General features: G+C 41.1%; 1 protein-coding gene across 8 annotated transcripts in view; it reads left to right on the top strand.

Moving 5' to 3' along the window:
• SEMA6A (semaphorin 6A) overlaps positions 1 to 24,755 on the top strand; it is a 114,546-nt gene that overhangs the window by 71,526 nt on the left and 18,265 nt on the right. For 4 of the 8 annotated variants that reach the window (XM_061347069.1, XM_061347070.1, XM_061347071.1 and 1 more), the window contains 9 exons: positions 593 to 724; positions 3,484 to 3,639; positions 5,019 to 5,195; positions 5,914 to 6,054; positions 6,158 to 6,238; positions 8,206 to 8,264; positions 10,085 to 10,105; positions 10,236 to 10,286; positions 17,195 to 17,359. In XM_061347069.1, coding sequence (XP_061203053.1) covers positions 593 to 724; positions 3,484 to 3,639; positions 5,019 to 5,195; positions 5,914 to 6,054; positions 6,158 to 6,238; positions 8,206 to 8,264; positions 10,085 to 10,105; positions 10,236 to 10,286; positions 17,195 to 17,359 — 983 coding nt within the window. The remainder of the gene's footprint in view (positions 1 to 592; positions 725 to 3,483; positions 3,640 to 5,018; positions 5,196 to 5,913; positions 6,055 to 6,157; positions 6,239 to 8,205; positions 8,265 to 10,084; positions 10,106 to 10,235; positions 10,287 to 17,194; positions 17,360 to 24,755) is intronic. The other 4 variants (XM_061347073.1, XM_061347074.1, XM_061347075.1 and 1 more) reach the window with 4 other exon arrangements.

Here is a 24,755-nt window from a genome sequence, read left to right as displayed (position 1 = left end):
GAATTTGCTTCTGTAAGCTCTTTATACCTCATTGAGTTCAGCAGATTCTTGAGCATAATTAACTCCTTTCTTCTGGGAAAACTTGGAGATCAGGCTGTGGGAGGATGAAGTAATAACATGTAAATGCCAGGTCAGTGGTACATTGCAGTATTCTCCCAGTTTGATCAGCACCAACTTCTGAGCTTTCTGCAGTGGAGCCATGACAGGGACTGTGAGAATTAATGCCAAAAGATGTTGCAACTTACAAGAACTTGAATTTTCAGATAATGGGCTCTGAATGAGACTGGCTGTTACTCCATATGCATTGTCAGTGTTACCCAGAGTCTCACAGATTCTTCCCTTTCTTCAGGATTATTACAATTGCTTCTTACTGTAGAGGCTTTGCAACATATTGTTCTAGAAGGAGCTCTCTGATGATTGGTATATTTCAGGTTTTTCCGTGGGGCTGGCTTTTCCTGTCAATGCTCAGAGGTTACAGAGTTCAGGATTAAGTAGCCTCTGACAGGAAGTCTTCTATATAGCATTTTTTCACTCAATATCTTATGCGTAACTGCAGAATCAGTAACAATTTATGGGAAATGTCACTTTGCAGCATCCCTGGCTCTGCAGTCTGTGCCTATGACATGCTTGACATTGCCAATGTATTTACTGGGAGATTCAAAGAACAAAAGTCTCCAGACTCAACATGGACACCAGTTCCTGATGAACGAGTGCCCAAGCCCAGGTACGTTTCATTATAGTGATGTTCTTCTGGTCCTGCACACAAAACAGAGAGGTCTGATAATTTGAACAGCCTTGTAAAGTTCAGATACAGTTGAAAATACATGTAACAGTGAATTAGAAGTTGAGTTGCATTTGAATGTAAGGTATCTGAGTGAGAATTTTTCTACTTTAGCAAGATTTGTGTAACATCAATCAAGCCAACGTCAGATCCACTTGGTCAGAATAATCTATCGCATAAGAGTGGTGTGCATTACACACCTGTTGCAAATTGGTTCAGTAATGGATATCTTATTACAAAGCCTGCACCAGTTCTGTGGTTTGCTGTTCTGCAGCTAACATGCAATTAATGTGCCACAGAGGAAGCATCATGGGGACAAAAAACCAGCATTCCATCAAAATGGAGATTCAGTTTACCTCATTCCTCCTATGAGTTGTTTTCCTTGCTTCCACTTCCATCCTTTTTGCATGTGGCTCCTCTATTACACCCTCTTCGTATTTCCTACAAGCTCTCGTTTTGTACAGGTTGCTGTTGACAGCCACTTGTTGACTCATTTACACCAGTGGCACTTTAACCTGAGAACATGATAGGAATGTAAATTAATGCAAATTAATTTATCTCAGTCGAGCTCTACCACTTTAATGTATGTTTTACATTGCTTGGGGTATCCTAAATAACCTCAGAATTAAAAATTATGTGAAACCTTTTAGTGACAACTGAGTCTCTGCCTAAATCCAGATTTGGCCCATCATGTTTTAGAGTTGCCGAATATAGTATTCCTGTGCTGTCTTTATTTTGAAGTTGTCACTCAAGAGAAGAGCCTGGAGATGACTGGAAAATCTGGTAACTTCTGTTTTCAGTCTGAGCCTCAGTAAGGCACCTGCTAGCACTGCTGCTGGATTTTCTTCTCCTTTTTGCAGTGTTTCAACAATTCATTGACACAATGGATTCCCTTGGTAGTGCAGGGCTGCGTGAGGGCTCCAGGGTCATATGTTTGGACCTTACTCAGAGAATACTGGCAGGGAAGGGGAAGAGAGAAATCTTCTCTTCTGATGGGAAGGAAGGAGAGAGCGCTGCATTAGAAGTTTGTGGAGTAAGCCAATAGCAAGCTAACAGTTATGACGATGGCAGGAAAATACATCTCCTTCTTAGCCACTACTGAAGTGGTGAACACCGTTTCATATAACATTTGGCCATTAATCTGCTTAGTAGAAATAATCATATTGAAATGCATGAGAGCCAAAAAGCGCCTTTGAAATAATATGAGTTTTATTTGGGTATCTTTTTATGGTGCAGAAACATTACTGCTCCAATTGATCCTAACATTTCTTTGAACCACATTGAGCCTTTCAGGGGCCTCGCTTCCCTTTTTGGCTGAGATGCACAGCAGGCTTTACTTGGGTTTATATTTATTCAATTAAATCAGTTTTGAGATAAAAAATAAGAATTAGTCCTATCATGTGATTAGCATTTAGGAGGAAATAGGACTCCAGATTAGGTATACATAAACAATAGGGACCATGGTGCCAAAAGGGGTAGGCTACTCCCTAGAGTTATCTGAGAATGTCACCTTATGAATCAGTGCCCTGGCAAGGACTGGTGATGCCCCTGGTTTCTCCTTCTCTACCTCTATTGCTAATTCTATATGCAGTTACAAAACAACCAAAATATTTTGGATATGAAAAGAAAAAAACACAGTCTCTACATGTAGTGCTTACTGCGCAGCTGTATAGGACCAGACCCACAGACCCAACTGATCTCCAGTCCTATGCTACCTTCCTACATAACATTTAGATACCTAAGGTTTGAATATTTATCTAAATCTAAGTGGCAGATATGACAGAACCACTCTATATTTTGTTCAAGTTGGCATTATTCCATTCATGATGGTGGCTCTACCCACATCAAATCAGATGAAAATTGGACACTGCAGCATATTTACGAGTGGGTAGTCCATCTTTTATCTTCCCATCTCACAGTGGCTCAAAGGCTTGAAGAATCATAGTGCTCTATGAAATGGGAGCAAATGGACCTTTTGTTGGTGAAAATAACCCACAAAATATTAATAATAGGTGAATCATTTTGCTTCTTCCTGTGTAGAGATGACCTCTCCAGAAAGAAAGTTTAATTTACCTGTGAAGAGCAGGGTGGACTTTAGGAAATAGGGTGAGCAGGTTTGCATTTAAGTTGCCAAAGAATATTTAGATAATGTTTTAGTAAAAGCCTCAGTGTTTTACTGTATTTAAATTGTCTCATCCAAATTGAAAGAAGGGTAAAACCTATGTTTACGCGTGTGCTTGCTGGGTTGTCTTCTCCGATAGTCCACTTTCTACCTGACAGGACTGATAACGACTTTCTTTCACAGATGTTGAAAAGATCAACTTCCTTCTGTATGTTAGGGACTGCCTTTATTCCAGGAAAGAGCAGCCCACTAGGATAGTTACAGATCAGAAAGCCCCTTGCACCTTGCCCCATCAAGCCATGCTCACATGCAGTGATTATGTTCCATGTCAGTGGATGAAGTACACACTCCTGATAAAGAAATTTGTCTTTGTGCTTCTAGGTGACATGTTAAGTCCTTTTGTGTGGAGGATATAGCAGGATTTTAGGCCTTCCCTGAGGGGCTGAACAAGTACACCAAACTTCTCAATCCCCCATTTAAATCCTTGTAATGCATGTCAGATTTCACTGAGGGCCTCATTACAAAAGGAGATTTGCACTAGGCATCAAGTGTTCTGGCTTTACCCTCTTGTTTTATTTAGGCCTGGTTGCTGTGCTGGCTCTATGTCATTAGAAAAATACGTAACCTCTAACGAGTTTCCAGATGATACTCTGAACTTCATCAAAACACATCCTCTGATGGACGAGGCTGTACCTTCCATTGTCAATCGACCCTGGTTCCTGAGAACTATGGTCAGGTACGTACCTCTTGCGCTCATTGTGGCTGTCAAGTTGTGCTGATGGTCTTGCTCAGAATAATCCTAAACTCTGTAAACATCCTTGGTGTGCTGGGCATGAATCCAAAGTAGGGACGATGGCAGCACTGAGCAGATGTTGCAGAACTCCCTGAGCAGCTTTCAAGGTAGACAGGAAAAAACCTCAGTCCTTTCCAACCACACTGTGCTGAAACCGGATGTTGAGGAAATGCTGTGAGGGGAAGGTTGACCCTGCCTGTTGGCTTATGGGTCAAGTGTTTGAGGCAGCTTGGTAGAAAACTTTGGGCAAGGATCAGCAGAGAGCCCAGGGATATGTACACAGGATACAAATATGTCTGCCAGGATATGTTCACAGGATATGAAGATGTCTGTCGGTTTATGTACTGGTATGTTTTAATGTTTACAGAAGTGTACAGGCAGAAGTAATCACATAATCTGTATCCTTTCTATGGCAACAACAGAAAAGTAATAATGAAGGGATTTGAACAAAGACTCATAAATCAGCAAGCCTCAAGTACACCATCCCCTTCTTATCAAATACATTCCCAGTCTTTGCTGTGGTCGCTATACTACTTATCTACCATTCAGTTGTGAAAAGAATAGAGTGACTAACTTTTGCCTATTTTTCTCACTCCCTCTGAACAAGGGTAGAGTTTTATGCCAGGTGCTGTTTAGCTTTGGAAGGGTGTGACTTAGTTCTAGTAATGTATCTTCTGTCAGGTTTTTATGTCAGGTTCTATACCTTTAACCAAAGGTGAGAGCAGCAAGTTCTACGAAACACTTTCCTTTGATCACCAGTACCCAATAACTGGTACCAAATCACCAATACTCAGTTTCAACAAATTGTGTTATCCCAAGATTCAGTATCATCTCAGGCACCCAACTCACTTAGTGGCAGTTGTGTGATTATTTTTAGTGAGGAAAAAGGCATTTTAGCTTTTCACTATTGCACTGACACAGCTTTTCCTGCCAAGAAAGTTGGATGTAGATCAGTTATCATTATTGCTGCTTTTAATGTGACAGAGCTTGAAACTGAAATAGAAAATTCGCTGTGCTAATTTTCTTTCCCTGCCTGAAGAACTCACCAGGCCAGTACTTTGCTTTTGATTGGGAATTCCTAAATGGCCCCATTCAGCTATCTGCAAACACTTCTGCTAGCTGTTGGACACACGAAAATTCCCCACCATTTGGTAGCCAGACTGGTGCTGTGTTGACTTATAGGGTTATTCAGCTAGGAAAAGTGCTTAAATATGTTACATGGTTGCTAGAAATCTACCACGCAGTTCTCTGAAATGGAAAATGTAATAAAATAAATGGCAGTCTAATCCCAAGTGATGCAAAACGCCGTGTTGCTATTCTAGATACCGCCTGACCAAAATTGCCGTGGACTCTGCTGCTGGACCATATCAGAACTACACTGTGGTTTTCTTGGGATCAGAGAAGGGAATCATCCTGAAGTTTTTGGCACGGACAGGAAACAGTGGTTTCCTAAATGACAGCCTTTTCCTGGAGGAGATGAACATTTACAATCCTGAAAAGTGTGTATCTGACTTTTTGTACTTGTGTATGGGTGACTTTGAACTTCCAGTTTCCCAGAGTAGGTTGTCCCATGAAAAGGGAAATAGTTAGAGAAGCCAAGTTTTTTGAGTAATTTTAAATTGTTTGAGGAGGGGATGTCTGCTTATCAGTCTCTACATTACAGCAAGATTATTTTTTTTTCCAGTACGTGTAGAAAATAGCCCATCCTATGCAGCAGTTGCTGGATAATTAAAAGTACATTCTGCAAAGGAAGATTAATTTTCTAATCCTGTAAAAAATACCTGATTCCTCTCCAAATAACTCAACAACCAGCAAGCTGCTCTCCAAGGGAAATTTCCTGCATTTCAACCTTCCTCAAATATGCCTAAGGGGGCTTTGAAGTAGGCCATAATCATGTAGAAATTTCAGCTACTTTGAGTGCTGGAGAAGAATAAACACAAAAATATGAAGGGCACTTCAGAAAGCTTGTCTGGTGTGCCGTCTCTCTCCACTTCTTACTCCTCTCTCCCATGTATTTTTAATACTCACTTTTATGTGTATCAGTGGCTCTAGTGGCTATATTGTGTGGTCCTTTCCTTGCTGTATTCAATTCTGCCATTCTTGGGTTGTTTTGTGGGAGCTTCTGGGGTTGATTTGTTTTATTCTTTAGATTGAGGACTCATTAAGTTTTCATCTGATTTCCCAGCAGAACTCACTTGAAACTTCTTTTTGAATCAGGTGCAGCTACGACGGTGTGGAGGACAAGCGGATTGTGGGCATGCAGCTTGACAAGCCCAGCAGTGCCCTGTATGTCGCCTTCTCCACCTGTGTCATCAAGGTTCCCCTGGGACGTTGCGAGCGTCATGGCAAATGCAAAAAGTACGTGTTTTCAGGTGGCTGTCAGTGCATGTTTTCTTGGCACTGCAGGCATGGGGAAGGTGGAAGCACTCATGAATGCCACCTTGTGCTTTTCTTTCTCAAGGGCCTGCATAGCATCCAGAGACCCATACTGCGGGTGGATGAAGGAGAGCGGAGTGTGCACACAGCTGGTCCTTGGCTCCAAGTGAGTAAGGGCTCTGGCTGGACGGGACGTGAAGGTCTGGCAGTGGCGCCGGACAGTCTTGGGCAGAGCTATGTGAAACATGGAGCTCTTAGGAAGGGAAAAATGTGGGAAGTATTTGTTTCTACCTTATTTGCATTCAACCCTGAAGTGTCTCACAGAGTTTTCTGATGTGAACTCTCAGCTGATTGGTAACTGCTGAAGGAGAAGGAGGAAGAAAATGAAAGAGCTGTACTAAGGTTGTGTGTTATTGAAAGGAGGGAACTGGATGGGTATATCTGGACCAGCCCACGCTGGAGCCATCACAGCTGATTAAAGAGGCAATAGAATCCAAATTAAATTACTGAAGCAATTTGTCCATTGAAAACAAAACCAGTCCTTCTAATTTACTTTGCATTACTAAGAGGAATCAGAACAAAGTAAGAGCTTAAAGCAGATTCAGAGAAGTGCTGGATCTCCGCATCCTTAACCGTATCTTACAATAATGAAAGTCTGTGAAGGTTTGTTTAAATGTGGTTACTAAAGCCTTCTTGCAGGGAGCTGATCCCCTTCAGAGATATCATTTCTTGGCCACCTGACACACCTCATGCTTGCCCATTCTAAGGTGTGGCTATACTTCCTCAGGGTAGTGGTGCAAGTGTAGCACACCACCACACAACCTCGACAGACCCACAGCTCTCCACACTTAACCCTGCTCCTGAACGGGTCTTCAGTATGTAATGGATGAGGTACTATTCCTGTGCTTGTGTCTTGCTCTTTGTTTCCTAATTCAACTCAAATGGTTTTGGCCACTGGGCATGCTATAGCTTTTTTTTTTTTTTTTTTTTTTATATATATGCTTTACTGTGAGCGTGTGGACTGTTCCTGACTGGACATTCAGTAGAATAATGTTAAAATTGACCTGTGTCCATACCAGGTTTTCTCAGTATTCCCAAAATGCTTGAGTCTTTTTTGCACTTCGATGGCATGTTGTAGGGAACTTACATACCTTACTATAAAAGCAGCTTCCATGTTTATCAATAGATCTGTAGAGACAGAGGCAGCACAATTTGCAGTGGTGCATTCCAGAGGTGAGCAAGGCAGGTCGCTCTCCATCCAGCACATAGCATTTAGGAAGGGGATCCAGCTCAGCAGAGAAGATGTCTAGGGAACTTGTAAACTAGCCAACAGTTAGCAGAGATGTTAGGTGCCTTCCTGGAGTAGGTGACACTTGAGCAGGAGTTTTAAGAACATGGAGTTGGGAATGAGGTGCCTGCAAGGATAATTATGCCTCAAGGGCAGGATCCTAACTAATGCAGACAAGGGCTTGTGTTGGATGTTTTCCAAGGCTCTTGTCATTCATCTTTAATTGTACAGGAAGTTGGAAGAACAGCTCCACTAGTTATCCAGAATCACAGGCAGATGTTAGCACTGTAAATTGGGCATGCCAGCTAAAATAGCCTGTGAGTGTTTTTCAGAAAAGACCCTTGAGTTCAGTGGAATGCCATCAGTGGACTGGTACTTAACGCCTTACATCCTCATCTAGCGCAGTACCTAAGTGACTGTTCAAACACAGGTCATCTTTCCCCAGCACACCAACTACCCAATGGGTGACCTTCCTTCTCACATCAAATATCAGTGCACCTTGTCTACTATATGGACAAGTCAAAGTAGTATCATAATTGCTCCTGATAATATAATTTATGATAGAGTTAAGAGTTTAAAAGGTTGGAATCTGTTCACCTCCCTTGGCAACAAGGCATACAGTGAATTTTTAAAAACTAATAATGTAAAGAAGCAGCATTATCAGAAGCCAAGAAATCATTAAGCAATGATAAATAGCTCTGTGTAGCAATTTTTTAGCCTTTTTGTGGAAGTTCCAAAGGAATGGCCATAAATGGCAGGGCTTCAGTTGAACATTTGATAATTTCTTTTTGGTCATGCCTGCGACTGTTGTTATTCATACTGTTTTGTATTTTCCTATTATTTAGACTGGCATTTGAACAGGACATAGAACATGGCAATACAGATGGACTGGGTGACTGCCAAAGTAAGCAAATCTTTTACCCTGTATTTACCATGTGTCACAGCGTTCTTCTGAATGCCTCAAATCACCATTACCTGTTGAGCTTTCTTTGGTAGCAATACGTAAGCCACAACAAGGACAGCAATGACAGCTAATGATACAGTTTCAGAAGAGTAATGGTTGTTTAAATGTATATAAGGAAAATTGCCCAGTTGGTGTGATTTATGCAAACACCAGACTTCAAAGCAGTTATGTAGTGAGAAAACCTCAGTTCTAGAGGATGTTGATTGTAGCAATGACATAATGAATTGGGTGTTCATTGTCTTTGTTACCCATCATAGTTGGATTGTTTACGTAGTTGCACAAGAAGCAGTTTGGTTTCTTTATGTAGAATGTGACTTGTACTACATTCCCATGAAGGACAGGGAGAGAGTGAAATATATCTTCAGCTTTGGATCCAGATCAAGAAGTGGCAACTACTTACTTTGTGAACCTTAGTGGATTTTACACACAAGCTGGACAACATAGCGGTATTAAGAGCCAGTCACTACTGGCCCTGCCTAAGAAATATTAATGGTAAACCTTAGGCACTGACAGCTTGAGTTGGAAGCTTAAACACAGTCTTTAAACATTTACGTTTTGCACTGAGGTGCTTAAAAGTGTGCAGTTTGCACTGCATGCAAAGAAACCTTACATGCTGGTTTCTCAACCTTCAGGAATACCAACGTCTGTGTTCAGGGCAGCTCTTCTGAATGTTCTTGCCAAGTGTAATTCTGAGCCCCAAATATTATTTATAAACCTTACAAAATCAAGAATCACATTCTTTTCAGTGCAGTTTGCACTGATGCCTGTACATGCAATAAAACTACTGAAGTTGAGGAAGTAATGTACAGTGAGAAAGTCATTACTTTTTGGAATACAGAACAAAATAACAAAGGGCTAGAATGTGCCGTGGGATACAGTGCTAGCCAGCTGCTCTGGAGAAAGACAGAGCCTTCTCATGCCTTGTGCATCCTTGTTCAAGAGCCGCTTACTACTGTGGTCACTGTGCTTGGGGGGTACAAGGATTCAGCCTCTGCATGCCCTCCCTTCATCTCAGCTACACATTTCTCTGCCCTAAGACAGGGTTATGTAGGGTGTCTCAAAGTTTTTTGAAGGAGGTGTACACATAGTCCCTCCTGTTCTCCCTGTTAGTGCTGTTAGCACCAAAATCAGGTCAATTCCCAGCTGATGCAACTTTGCCCTTTCAGACTGCTCTGTTCTCCTTGGGCAAATAGGTTAGACAAAAGTGAAGAGTACCTAATATGAGTTAAATATAAAATAAAGGTAGGAAATTATTCAGAAACAGCACGTTTTGCTCATGGTGAGACGTCTGTTTCTGTGCAGAGAGGTCAAAGCCTATACCCTGCTTAAATCCCTCTTTAGCCCTTAATGATGCATTGAACCTTGACACTGCAAAGGCGTAGGTTTCATTCCCTGATAACCCAGCTGATCTTACTACTTCATGTGGTCTTGGGTCATTTGAGTTTTGTCCTCACTGACTCCCACTGCTAGCTGCATCATTTGTATTGCCCCGTGTTAAAGACTTGATCTTACAAAGAAAGCCATGGCAGGGAGGACATTGGCCCTCCCAGTTGGTTTCCCTTGCACAGGGCTGGCCATGAACACTTTCAGAGACAGACATTATTTTCAGGTATGTCTGAATATTAGTTTTGCCTGGGTCATTATGGTACTAATCACATAGTTACAAGTATCAGTTGTAGGATAGAAGATTGCTAGCAGCAAAAGAGTAAAAAATAAAAAAGAGAAAAATAATGATTTTTCCCCTGTTATTTGTCTTTCAGATTCCTTCGTAGCCCTGAATGGTAAGGAAGTTCTTAGTTTCATTATTTACTGACAGCGAATCCATTTTGGAAGAATCACTTTTACTAAAATCTTAAGTATTCTCATACTTCGTTTTGCTTAATGTTTCTTCCGAATTTATTTTGTTCATAGACATCTCAACAGCTTCACCTGATCATGAAATGTCTTACGACACAGTGTATGGTCAGTTTATGGGTGTTTTTAAAAATTCCTCCTGATCCTTGTCTTAGCTAGTAGTTTCTGTACTCAAATAGTTGTTGCCCTTTAATACTTGTTTTGTCTTGGTCTGAGGGCCTGATTCACTAATCACAATTAAGATTGAGTCATACCTCTTGATTTTCAATCCGTCTTTTCTTGTCTTCCCTCAAAACTATCTCCATTGAATTGAAGTAAGATTTGGCCTGTTTTAATAGGATATGAGCAGACATTAAGAGCATGCTTCATCTGAACACTAAGAGAAAGGAACACTTGGGTACAATGATGCATCCTACCTATCTGCCAGGAATAACAAGACAGCAGCTTCCCACTCATGTTTTGTCATGAGGCTGGTGTCATGACTGCTGCAGCAGACAGATATGCCTCAGGGAAAGGGGCAGAACTGTCCCTGGGTTACAGAAAGATCTCTCAGAAGGAAAATTAACCTGTTAACCATGTGAGCTGAGACTGGGTTATGCCTTGACTCCTGCAGGGCACTGCTAGGGTGAGTCATTTCTGTTACCCAAGCTCGCAGTATCTGATCTGTAAAAGAAAAAAAAAAAGGGTTTCACATAGCAAATTAAATTACCTGAGCTGAAGAGGAGCAGTTCTGCAAGACTAGAGTAGCAGTTTCCCATGAGGCAGCTGTTAATCTGTACTCATAGTGCTTTCCACTACTTCGTTCTGTGTATTTGGAAGTGGATTACTCTAGTACTTGGAGTGCAGAACAAATGTCTTCATGAGGAATTATTGCAAAATAAATAATCACTTTAAATTCAAACCTACACCTATATTGCAGTAGTTTGTCTTTATATGCATCCTGCGCACAGACAAGTATTCACAAGCTAAGAGGATATGTGGTATTGTTCCCAGTGAAGTCAATGCAGAATTTCCATGTGGAATGGGAGCTTGCTTGTGAAGTTGTTTGCAGGCTGTAAAAGACTACCAGCGGTAGCGCAGATCCACCATATGTTTGGCTGAATGTAGCAAGAGGTAGGTTAGCGTGCAGTTACTATGGACATTTAATAGAGCCTTTCATCTTGTGCCTGCAAAACATGTAGGTACAAACCAGAACCAATGACAGCTCAGTACAGCAAAATATAAATAACTGGAGGCACAGTAATGCTGTTCAGCATTTGTAAAAATAAAATCAAATTCAACATGTTCTTTATTACTGGGAAATGGAAAATGTGCAGGTGAAACTTGTTTGAAAGTATGATAATGAAAACCATTGAAGGCAATGTACAAAATCAAAGACAAGTTGAAACTTCATAACGTGTGGAAGACTCATGGTTTCATCTGCATATACAGCTTGTACTTTCTTTCATTTGAAAATTGTATTTCCAATACACAAAACAGTAATTAAAGAATAGTAATAATTAAATTCGTACTGCTGAATGTAAAGGTAAAGAAAATGGCCTTTGCGTAGTGCTGATGTGCTACCAGAAATGTTCTAGATTTCCTGCTTCAAAGCACATTTGTAGGCTGAACAGTTACATCTGTGGGGCTGTGGCTGTTGATCCCATCAGCTACCATATTAGTAGGGACTTTAGCAAAAGCTGATATTTTAATATGACCAGGAAATCTGAAAAGTTACTCAAGGGAGCAGCAAAGTGAAAAAAGGTGGGAGTACAGGTAAAAAGGGAGTCCATTTTACTGTACAGGCAAGACAGACTCCAGGAATTAACCCAGCTCTTTGAGCAGGACCCTACAGGCAGATGCAGTGGAGAAATGCAGACCCAACATTAGCACTGGTTCCCACTTATGCCCTGTCTTTCACAGATGACTTCACGGACCCTTCTCAGGTATATCCTGATAAAGTGGTCTTTAGGCAAGTCAGCTCTTCTTTTTATGGGTTTAGTGAAAATACCCATTCTGATATTATTGCTATTATTTTTTTTTACCTACCATGGCAAAATATGAAAGGAAATGTGCTAGTCACCTCTATTGATCTTCCACATAAGGAGTGTATAAAATTACAGCATGAGGTAGTAAACCAGTCTCAGTAAACATGCTCATGTTTGGTAACGGTAGTGACTGCTCTGAATCTTTTTCTTGAGAAAATGAAAATTTTATCAGTGGTGCATTTTTATTGAGTACAGTTAAATGCATAATCAAATTATATTTCTTAACAGATTAAACCGCAGCATGCTGGGATATACCAGAATAATAACAAGTGAATGCTCAGGGTGCTGTTGAACCCAGTAGACTAAATGTATCTAAAGGCATTTGAAACACCAGTTGCAAAAGATGTCATAAGGCCTGATTCCCTTGATTTACTCCACTGTAAATCTGTTCACTTCAACAGGCTTACTCCCCATCTGTGGCACTATGAATGAAAGAAGAACCAAGCCCTTAATCTTTGTATTCTTGTAATCAGCCTCCTCCTGAATTTGGCAGGTGGCCTCCCTTTTCTGGGGCAGTCTCGTGATGGTTTGTAAACAAGTAAAGTGTAAAATCCACACAGGTGACTGCTTAAGTGCATCCCTTTTGAAACCCAAGGAGAAGATAGCAGGCTGAAGGTCTGGCTGCAGAGCATCAGAGAGAAATGATGCAAGAACCACATATTTAAACAAGGAGATTAGGCTAGATTCTTCTGCAAAATTTCAAGCAGCTTCAATTACCTTTGGAAACATCAATCCTTAGTGAATTGGGCCCTTATTTTACCACCTAGACATAGTTCTTTCTCCCTCTGTAGTATTGATTTAGCCTTTCCTTCTAATTGTCTGATTAGGTTGCTATAGCTGTTAATAGGATAGTGTGCAGACATCTTAACCTCTGAGATCCTAATGACTTGCGCATATTAGAGCAACTATCAAATATGTATTGAATACCTGTCTTTGTTTTAAACCTGAAAAACACCTGCTTATATTTTACAAGTACACTTCAGAATGAGCTATAGTTACAGAATTGCAGCCCTTCTGAATCATTATCCATGCCTTTAGATACTAAGTGCTTTTACTCTCCTTCTGTTACTTGATTACAGTACTCAAAATGAAAAGTTTTTCCAAATAATGGAAGCACATAAACCACTTGGGCTTTTTTTTTTTTCTTAAGAGTGCCTGTTTTGATTTTTACATGTTTGCTTTAAACATGTAAGTTTGAAAAGTACTGTCTCTGCAGGTTTTCAGGTGGTTTGTTTTAAAACAGAGGCAGAATTGTTTCTTAGATATTTAGGTATTAACCAATATTAACATAGAGGTCCTGAGCACACCTCAAAATTTTAAACTCTCTTTAAATTGCAGGAAACCTTATTTACAAAGGTAAAAATGGTATAATGGAAAAAAAAAGGCTCACTACATGTTGCAAACTGTACAACATTGTAAAGGTTTAAAAATGATTGTGTGTGAAAGGGCCAGGACTGCATTGCCTGCCACTTCAGTCTTTTCTCTGTTTTAAGAGAAACTTAACTAGCTCATGCATTTGTGGTGCCACTGTGCTCAGAGGTGAAGTTCATGCAGCAGTACTGGCTGTAAGGGCACTTACAGGACACAATGATTCCACTTATGGGAACAGCCACTGTCCAGTAGTAAGCGTTTGCAGAATACAGCTCTAACACAAGTGAGACAGGCTATTAAGGTCTAATCCACTCCTGCTTTGTTTCCCCAAAGTCAGGTGGAAGAAAGGTTGTCTTCGTTAGGTGTGGAAAGTTGTTTCCCAGTGTGTACTAGACTAACACATTAGTATAACAGAGTGCATAGACTGATTTCTTCTTTGTGTGAAACTCTTCTCTACCTAACGACCACCTGGTACACATCAGTATCTTCACAAAGCCTTAGCTTTCCATTACAAAGAAGTTTTCTGTGTATTTGCAGCATATGGTTCAGGAATTTTTTTATTATTTTTTTTCCCCAGAAAATGTGTCCCTTTGGCATATATTTCCTCTAGATTACTGTATTAAGGAATGTTTTTCTTTAACCATACTTACGGCTTTTCTTTAGAATTCCCCCTTTAAGCACACCTAAAGTGCAAGTGTCTGGGCAAAGATATATATGAGTATATAAACGCATATCAAACACAGGCATAAAATATGATTGCTACTTGGCAAGATTTTCTTCTCTTTTGCCTCCTTATCAAGCTACAACTAATTATTTTCTTATGTTGCATGCAGCACTTTTTGCAGGCTGACCAATATTGTTCACATAATTGTGGTTGCTGAATGGGGTATTAACTTGGAGACTTGGAGAACCCCATGAACACTGGCACTGTGGTTTAGTCCTCAGGGAAAAGAAGACATAGAAATCTCCTGATTTCCATTTTCTGGCCTGTTCTCTGTCCAGTTATTTCTCTTATTTCTTGGGGATGAGCACAGGAGTTGACAAGCGTAAAATGGTGCAGAGTTGAACGCTTTCACGCTCCAGCGTATTCTTGCTTCAAGAGGGCACATCTTTTCAGTTGCTGTACCTCTACCTGTCCTTTTGGAAATAAGCAGCCCTGCTGCAGGACTGCTGCAGAGCAGGCAGCATGTTTGGATCAGAGTGTATCGCCCATCTAAATGTTTGTTACCAATGCTCCCAGCCATGCTGTGGTTTATTGAAACCTTTTAGAAGTGGATAGTGTTTGGCTTCTATTCTCTATCTGAGTAACATTAAAAGTTCTTCAACAAAATACAGCCTCTAATCTGTTGTGTTAAAGAAAGATGGCTGGGAGAAACCACAGTACCTATCATGAGAGGTAAAAATTAATCCAGTGCCCTTGTCAGCATATGCCTTCAGCCTGAGGTCCAGAGCTAAACTGTGTTAATTATTAGCTGTAGTAGCCAAAGGTTGGCTTCATGGTGAGAACACTGTGAATTTGACCAATTTTTTCCTGCTAAGTATACCAGTTACAGGAGTTAGTTTTGTCTGTATTCTATGCAAAACACTGTCCAAAGTGCTGCTATATATATTTGTGTGCAGTAACTTAAAAGGGCTCCTCAAAAATATACAGACTTGCAGACATTTTCTTCCTGTAAGATCATTAATATTCATCAGGACTTCTTTAAATCACAGCAGCATCTTAACAGAAGTTGCAGCCTTTTTGCTGACTTTGTCAGTAGTTCAGCCCCATGAAGGTAGTGAAAGGGATGGATAAAACAAAGCACATGGATGCCTGTAAAGCTTGGCAGCATTGGTGGCCAACATTTAGATTTTTGATTGAAGGAGAGAAACTGGGTTCATCAGCGCTCTCTTGTGCATCTGAGAGCTGGGTCTGGATGGCTTTAAAAGCTGTTTAAAGCAGCCTTTTTTGAGATGCAGAGTCCAAAAGCTTTGTGCTTATCCAGTGACTGTTTAAAACAAACTACAGAAGCACAGTCTCTAACTGCCCAGCTCTGTGCCTTCTCTGTGAGGCTTTAAATTTGGGCTCCTTGTGTTGCTCTATCTCTGCCCCAGTGAGTCTCAAGTTATTTTTCTGAGCAGTGAAACAATGTCAAGAGAAGGAGCCAGGAGATGGTCACTGCTTGGGCAATGTGTAGCCTGGTGATTGGACTCCTTTCCAAGGAGTCACGTCTAAGGAAGGAAAATAAATTTGGTGGGCTGTTATAAAGGATGCAGGAGAAAGGAAGGCTGCTGTCAGTCTGTCCGGTGTTATCCAAAGAGTTAAGTGTTATCTGCCATTCTGTCTTGTGAATAATCCACTTCTCTTAGTTTGTGTTTGAGCATGTTTCAGAAACGCCTTCCAATGGTGTCTTTCAGGAAGGTAGGAAAGGGAAGTTACTTCACATCAAATTAACTAGGCCCAGGGCTCCTTGAGTCTCACTGAAAAGAATTCATTTGGAAACATGTGCCAGAAGAGAGCTTTCAGAGACATGCGCAGTTTTGAGGTCAAAATGTTGTGGTATGGATGGAGTTTTGGTGTCCCCATCACAATAGCGACAGAGCAACCCAAGCCACTGGGAAGTCCAGGTTGGAGCCATCTTTCAGAGATGGCAGATTCCAAGCAATCCAAGCATTTTGGGTGCTGACATACTTCTCACGATCCAGCAGCGAAAGATGTGTGAGCCTACAGACACGGCTCTACCCAGCCAAATCACTGGTAAAACTGTGTGGTGTTTCCATCAGGGCATGTCCTATGAATGTGCTGTTTGTTGGGATGTATTTGATAGGCAAGGAACTTCTCAGCCTTATTCAGGACAACAGTAACAATGTCTAGAGTAGCTGTAACGGAAAAAAGGCATGCGAGACCTCTGTCCATCAGCCGCTGGAGTCACGGGTTCTGAGCAGGTCCATTTAGTCAAACGTTATCTTCACTGTCTCTCTGAGCAGAAATTATATTTGGCTTCATGCTTATCTCAGAGCCAGCTGGTTCTATGAGCTCAGACAGAACCAATGGCAAGGGTGCACACAGGGGCAAGCAGCTGCTGGGCCCTGCACATCTCCTATCCAGAGGGCAGTGCTGGCAGTCCTTCATTTCCCTGGGAGCATGGGACAGAGAGCCACTGCTGTCACCATTTTATAGCTCTTCTGACATTCCCCTTCTGTTTCAGCCATATTAGAAGTTATTCCATTTCAAATTGGTTTTAAAATTGCTTTTTAGCTAAGCCAGTACTAGACACATGGGCTGACATTTCAGCATCAGTCAGGCGTGTATAAATCTAGACGGAGGATGCCTGACTCAGATGAAGTGTGCTCACCCTCTTTCACATGCATATAACTCTGCTGAATAAAAGAACACAACCTCCAGCTCAGTGGCAGCCAAAGGTGTGCATGCACCTTTTAACACCCTGATCTGGAAGGTTCAAATTCCATTTCCTTGAGGCCATGCTTTGAAGGACTTTGGAAACACTGCTCAGCCTAAGACAAGAAATTCACCCATCACCAAAACAAAGCAGTATGTGCATTCCTGAGTGTGGGAAGATAGCATGGTAAGTGACTAATGAGACTTGTCTTCCCTACCTGTATTTATAATGTAAACAGGACACTCCAGTTCCCTAGTCCCAAGCACCACCACTTCCGACTCTCACGCTCGACAGGGTTATGATGCTAGGGGACGCATGCTGGATTGGAAGGATCCGCTTGGTTCATCTGAAAATACAGATCCATATGTGGCAGTTTCATCCCATAATCATCAAGACAAGAAGGGTAAGGCCTTGGAAATGACATCCTGTGGTGAGGAGCATGGTGGGGGGAGGACTAAAGTGTAACTGCTTCCAGCTGGCTCGGAGTAACATGTAATGAAACTCCTGTGCTATAATTAAAAGCTTATCGTAAAGCCTCAAACTAAACAGCCAATCTCAGTCCCAGTCCTAGATAATTCACTGCCTGAGGAAACCACACAAAACAAACTGAAGTGTATGTCTTTGCAGAGCGTGTTTTGCATGTGTACAGGTAGGAGGGAAACAGTGGGGATTTAGCTCTCTTTAAACTTGATCTGCCCTGTTCTCAGGCAGAGGAAGATCTATAGCTTCCCATTGATCTTAAGGGTGCATTTTTATATTGCCTTTTTGTCTGAATCCCCAGGGCAGCACAGCAGATCTTGGTTGATTTTACATCACTTCCACCTCTCAATAACAGATAAGAGATACTGAAAGTCTGCTCTAGTTTAACCATTGAAGTAAAAGAGTAGTCCTAGACACTAGCCCTAACTCCTGCTGCCAGTGAGACTTGAGCATCAAATACCTTCGAGAGCAGGGGCTGAGGTCATCATTAACTGAGGTGACTGCTGGTGGAGAGAGATTTTGCGTTGCATTTTTAAAGTATCAAAAGGTTGGAGTTAGGTGTCACTTCACAGTGTTCAACCCTTGTGCTGAAGAGCCCTTGGGTCTAGTACAAGCGACAGCCCTGTCCTCTGGCCTCCAATCCCCCTTTGCTATACATACACAGAATTAGGCAGAGAATTGCCAAAATTTGCCACTTGTACTTGCTTAGAGAAGAAGAAGCTTTTCTCCTATGTGAGGATGGTGTTTCCTCCTCATTCCATCTTGGCCCTCCATAGTTATCCCATCTGCTTTTAATCTGTGTCTCAAAAGAAGTTAAAATTGTTCCTTTGTAAATAGGGGACTTAGGTTCAAGTAGCTTCACTGCCTAGAGAGATCTGAGTCCTTGCTACTCTTCTCCAGGGTGTTCTTAGATAGTTTATTTCAGTCTCTTTCCCTGTTGAAGATACTTCACTCTGTATGGACTAATTAAGTACTCAGTGGGCCTGAAGAAGGATGGGAATGAGGGAAACTCACTTGCCGAGTGGTTAGGGCACTCACCAGGGGCAAAAGCACACATGAGCTTCAGTCCTTTCTGCTATGAATACTTGATATGAAACACTTAAAATATTAATTGAAATGTGGATTCTGGTCTCTATTGTTCATGCATTTTACATGAAAAACTCATTAGACAAAAGCATCAGCTGTTCCTAGAGAAGCTACTGGCATGCCAGACCTGCTGCTTTGCTTGTCTGCCCAAGCTAGTAGGTTACTAACTCTCATTCCTTCCCCTCCATCTGACCTAGTGAATCTTGAATTCTCTGCATTGGCCATGGAGACTGAGCAGGGAGTGATGAGCCTGTTAACATCACAGAACAGTTTTCAGCAGAGCTGCATGAACACCTGGCAGTGTTTGAACCCAGACTGTGAACTCAGTGCCTGCTATTCACAACAGCCCCAAATACACAGTGCCTCCCACAGTCCTGGGACATCCTGGATTTCTCACTCAATTCCCTAGGGTTGACCTCGAAGAACCTTCATGGTTCCCACCCATGAAGGCAATGGGCATCACCTGGCTGGCCCAGCAGAGACAGAGCCTGAAGCTCTCTTCCAGCTGAGGAGGCCAGTCAAATTAGGCAGGAGATGCAGTAAAATTTCTGAAGATGCCGTAGCAAACATTAATCTAGTAGCCTTGGCTTTTAGGCTTGATTGACAGGAAATGGAATATGAAGATTTGAATTCCCTCAGGCAGAGGATGCAGATTTGTCTCCCACCTCTCAGCAATTAGCTTTTCCTATAAAAAAGGGGAAAACTGCCATTTGCTTTTCTTCTTTCAGCTGGGTTTTAGAAGTGGCCCCTGTTTGAACAATTTTTGTCAGAGCTTGATCCTGTAGACATCTGGGGTTATTAAAAGTATATCTAAAGCAAAAAAGGTGGATTTCTAGAACCCAACAGGCGTACATGTGGGTTAAACACAGAACCTCTCTACACCATGCAGGTGGGTGAGCTGCTGAGCCTCAGCAGAGGAAAAACTTCAGACAGCTGCCAAACTCAAATTCAAAATCATAACTTAGGGTGCAAGTGACTGAGAGTGCTGAAGGTGAAAGCTCAGATTCATATTCCTACTTAAGGTCAGTTTGAGATATTGTCCTTATTTTTTAATACCTTATCCTTTGCTCTCCAGCAGTAGAAGGGCTATTTAGAAAAAGTTATTTTGGGGTATCAGATATATAGAGGAGAGAAGGCAGATAAACCTGCATGCCCTTCTAAAGATGGCATGTGGTTTGCCTAGCAGTTCTTTTTCTTCTCAGCAATAAATCAGTGATAATGCTGACAGCCAGAAAATACAGCTGTTTTATTTTTTTGTCCAGTCTGTTAGTAACACCTGGTATCAAAAAATGCTTGAGGTGAGAGGACATTTTTTAGAAAGTCCATTTTTCCCTCTTTTGAAGGTAAGTGGTATCTTCTTTCCTCTACCCTGAGAGGAGGGGATCTCATTAAGCAGATTTAAGGAAAGGGAAAGGGAAAGGGAAAGGAAAGGAGAAAAGGAAAAGGAGAAAAAGGAGAAAAAGGAAAAGGAGAAGAAAAGGGAGACAGGGGAGTGACATCAGAAACACAGTGAAAGATCTGGCCCTTTATGTACCCAGAGGAATGCAGAGACGCATGCATTTTAATGGCACCGTTTGTTATGTGTGGGTCCCTACTTCACAAATCTTTCATGAAGCAATGCTTAATAGATGGAAAGCTAACTCTTAAAAGCATCTTGTATGCCAGTAGAAGCTTTCAGAGAAGTGTGCATTGGAAATATTAATAAATGTATAGCTGTTGGATTCTAATCATTTTCACTTCAGCTCACTGACTGATGAAGCTTACATTCAATAGGTCCCTCCCCAGGGAGTGATGGTTACCAAAGAGCCTTATTAGCACTTCACAGGGTCATTTAAATATCATGCATTCTTTGGTGCCTAATTATGAATATTAACAAAGCTGGAAGCAGTCTACACGCAATCAAAACAATGGCGGCAGAGGTGACCGCATGGTTGTTTACCATTACCATCCACTTGTGTGTTGTTACTCCTTGCCTTGCCCAGTCAGAGCCAGCTGGCTCCAAAATTACTATTTTTTTTTGTTGTTTTAAAAGGGCAACGGAAAGAGTTCTTACACAAAATTAAATCAGAAAATGTTATGCATACTATCCTTTTATAAAGATTTTGTTTGCACTTTTGCTGTGATTTCTTTTACTTTCACACATTCACAAAGAAAAAAAACTCTTTTTTTTACATTTTCTCTTTGTTTTGCAAGGTACTTTGTGTTGTTCTTCTTTGGTTGTGTCTAATCCTTTGGACAGTGTTTTCTTTCTTTTTCTGTGCTCACAAACAGAATCTCACTAATTGTACAGAATCCACTTGCTGCTTTCTTTTCTGTAGCATGGGTGCTTTGATGATGTCACATCCATCCATATGCTTCACTTTTAATTCAGTGCAGGCATCTTGGGGAATATCTGTGGGGGCGTGAAGAGGGGCTTCTTTAAAAGGGTTGACTCATGGGAATGTGACATTTGTGTGCCACAGCTTTAGTAGCTAAATATACTCTGGGATTGTTGTTCCTGATCTACATCACATTTCTTGCCAAGATGAAAATATGTAGTGCAATCCATATAGTGGGAACTATGCATTGCAATCCCACTGACATTTTCATTTTAACTATTAAGGAATCTGCCCTTATACTGCAGAACAGCAACAACAAAAATATTGGCTCTGATTGGGCAAACTGCACCCCTCTTTCCTCTTCTCTTCCTGTTTCCTCCCCAGAAAAAAAAAACAAACAAACAAAAAAACAAAAACATATTCCTAGAGTATGTTTACATTTTGTTTGCTTTCTTGCTGTGTTTTAGTGTTAATTTAATTGTGTGTTTCTCACCTTTGTTGAAACAGTTTTCCTTGCTGTCTAACCTTCCCCCCTGCTGCCATTGTACTTGATCTCCCTCCCTCCCCAGTCATGAAGCTCCTTCTGTGGAGCGCTCCAAGGCTTTACCCTCTACACCCCAGTAGTGCCATAGTGCTGTGTCTCTCTGTAGTCAAAATACTAACGAAGGGGGAGTGGACATGTACCACTTGTCAAAAGGCCTGCAGGAAGAAAACAAAGTGATTTTCTTCAGGAGCAGCTGGCCTTGCCCCTCATTACCCTGCTGCCCTTCTCTGCTGCCTCCTGTCCTTGCCAGGCTTCCTTGAGAAATGCCTCATGCTTTTCAAGTCCTGGGTTCATTAGCACAAATGCAGCCTACTGTTCAGTTTTCTCACTTGCTCCCTGAATGCCCAGAGCCCACCTTTTAATCACAGTTTTGATAAATCAGTTGTAAATTCAGCTTACAGCTTTTTGGTTCTGCTACACCTTTTTCTCTAGAGCATTCAGGTGCATGTGGCTGAGCTGGGCACTGAATGACCAAAGTGTAGCATTGCTGTTAGCAGGATTAATGTTTGTATTCTTAGTTGTCTCAACACTCCTTAAGTGAAGATTATGAGGTGGTACCTCCTTTGCTTAACAATCCTTTTGTCAACATCTATGTAACAAAATTAAAAAGCTGATTAGAAGCTGGATGTGGTGGATACAGAGTTGAGTTGCTCATGTATTTGGTTGTCAAGAATGCTCTTGTAGATACAAGAGTCTAATAGCAGCTATTATAAATTGTAGAGTCTCTAGTGTTATTAATAATAATTGCAGCCCTACAGTACAGAATTAGACATAACTAGTAATACTCAACTTCTCAGTCTGGGGAGGGCTGTGCTTTTGGAGAGCCCAAAGGATGTTCATTTCAAAACCTGACTTCAGAAGATGTTTCATATTGTACACAAGCCACTGTTAACTAAATTTTACTGTGAGTATTGCTACTTGAAAGATTTGCCAAGCTCTGCCAATGCTTGTCTCTGGAGAGTCTGCAAATGTTCAGGCAGATTTTGCTGCAGTGAGACAGAATTATATGAAACTTCAGGTACAGTTATGATAAAAAGTGATAATGCTGATTTAACAAGATACTTTACAAATAGACATGAAATAAGTGAAAAAAACTGTGTCAAAGCAAAGCTTTGGAGTCTTGTTTTGTATAAATTAAACAACTGGTGTTCAGCTTGGGAGGGCTGAATTTTACACCAGGAAATGCGTTTGCAAGGATGTCTCTTGCCCACAGTCTAATAGAAGAGTGCTGTGGGAAAGGGAGTAGCAGATTTGCCCTTATTCTGTTTATGATTCTGTAGCACGTGGCTGAGAATTGAAGCATGAGTTGTGATTACTTGAAGCTGTGGTTCTTCACAAAGGAATTTCACATACACAAGACGAGATCATAGAATCACAGAATGGTTTCGGTTGGAAAGGACCTTAAGATCATCAAGTTCCAACTCTCCTGCCATGGTCAGGGACCCCTCACTCTAGATCATGTCACTCAAGGCTCTGTCCAGCCTGAACTTGAATACTGCCAGTAATGGAGCATTTACCACTTCTCTGGGGAACCTGTTCCAGTGCCTCACCACCCTCATAGTCATGAACTTCCTCCTTGTATCTAACCCGAACTTCCCTTGTTTAAGTTTGAACACACTGCCCCTTGTCCTATTGCTACAGTCCCTGATGAAGAGTCCCTCTCTGATATCCTAGACTCACATGTAAATTAAAACCTACTTTTCCCATTAGGATTTTAACAGAAGTTGGCTGGATGAGTCTGTCAAACAAAGCCCTATAGATTAATTTTTTTCAATAATGTTCTTAGGTAAATTAACATCAGCTAATGTAAACATCCCTGTTTTGCGGAGGTATTTGTCACATATACTAGCTGCTAGGGTGATATACTAAAAAAAAAAAAGTCCTTTTAAAAAAAAAACAACCAACCAACCATATATTTGTCTAGAATGGCTCTAATGAACAACTTGTCCAGGAACTGAATGTCTCAGAGACTAATCACGGCATACGTGTTGTGGAGAACCACTTTAGCTCTGTATCAGATACGTACCAGAAAGCCATGTTATCAATTAAATGGTACCAAATTTCTCAGCAGACTTTTTAATGGCCATATACCAGTGTCACCGTATGAGGCTAATTATTAGCAAACATGCCAGATTAATGACCCCACCATGCTGGAGTTCCTTGTATCCCATGACATGCACCAGAGGGCTGTGCAGTCAGGATTAAGGGAACACACAAGACTTGTCCAGAGGAATGACACTGATCCTTCTTCTGTTCTGTCCTGCATGTACGAGCTCTCTGCTTCCAAGGCTAGAGACAGCTAATCATCTATAATGCATCCTCAAGTTCAAGCAGCAGCAGTGAAAACTAGATGCTAATTAATAAAGTGGATATTGTATATAAAATTGATGAAAGAGTGCGGGAAGGATTTTTCTGACAATAGACTTTCTTCAAACTTGCTTTCATTATGTCTTTCTGAGTTTCTATGAGAATAAGAGCAAAGAGAGAGAAGATAAGGCAGAAAAAATTACAGAAGCTAAGTCCCCAGGCAGGACCAAATCCTTAACCCAATTTTAATCAAACACGGGGATTGTAAAAGAATACAGGGCGTGATTTAGTGCATCTTTTCTGTGACTAAGTCTTCCTTTCAAACCTTATGTAAAAAAAAAGCCCAAGCTCACTTAGTCATGTTTTTTTTTACAGTAACCTTCTGAAAATATAAGGATAGAAAGTTTTCACTGCAAAATATAGACAAGTGTAGGGAAATCAAAGTAATGGAAAGAGTATATTCCAAAATACACCAACTGCCAGTACCACACATGAAGAAATGCGTATACTTCAGCACTGGCACTATCTTAAAATTTTCAGAAATCAGAATATTTCTACATTTCACTGACAGTACAGATTTCAGGTTTAACTATCAAAAGTGAAAATGTGAATAGTGAATTTGGAACCAAGAGCCATTTTCTACTTAGTAGCTGAAAAAAGACATCATTGGTAATAGAAGAGGCTGTGTCAATGTGCAGTCCCTGGTTAGGAAAACTATCAGCAGAGCTTTTCTGCTCTCATGTTACTGGATCCTACAAATAAAAGAAGGGTGAAGTTTAAAATAGAGCTCCAAAGACGTAAACGTGAAACAGCAAGTATCCTTGACTTGTAACTGTCCGTCTGTGTAGATTTAAAGTCAGGCTATCAATTTCCAGGCTGCAATGAGCAATGGAAGCTTGTCTCACTAAAACAAGGAAAAACTATCATTGCCCTGGGACCTTGATCTGCTTTTTCAATAAAAAGGCCATGTCTAATTTGTCAAGGCAGCTGCTCGAGGTTCAGGGCATTAGAGCTATTGTGTGATGGACTAGAACCCCAGCTGCATTCATCTGCAGTCACCCGGT

The sequence above is a fragment of the Neopsephotus bourkii genome, unplaced genomic scaffold (assembly GCF_033783945.1).
Source record: "Neopsephotus bourkii isolate Nb327-2 ecotype Australia unplaced genomic scaffold, CSIRO-AGI_Nbou_v1 NB_286, whole genome shotgun sequence".
Classification (NCBI taxonomy): Eukaryota; Metazoa; Chordata; class Aves; order Psittaciformes; family Psittacidae; genus Neopsephotus; species Neopsephotus bourkii.
Note: the sequence above shows the minus strand (reverse complement) of the source record. Positions and strands in the feature narration are given on the sequence as shown.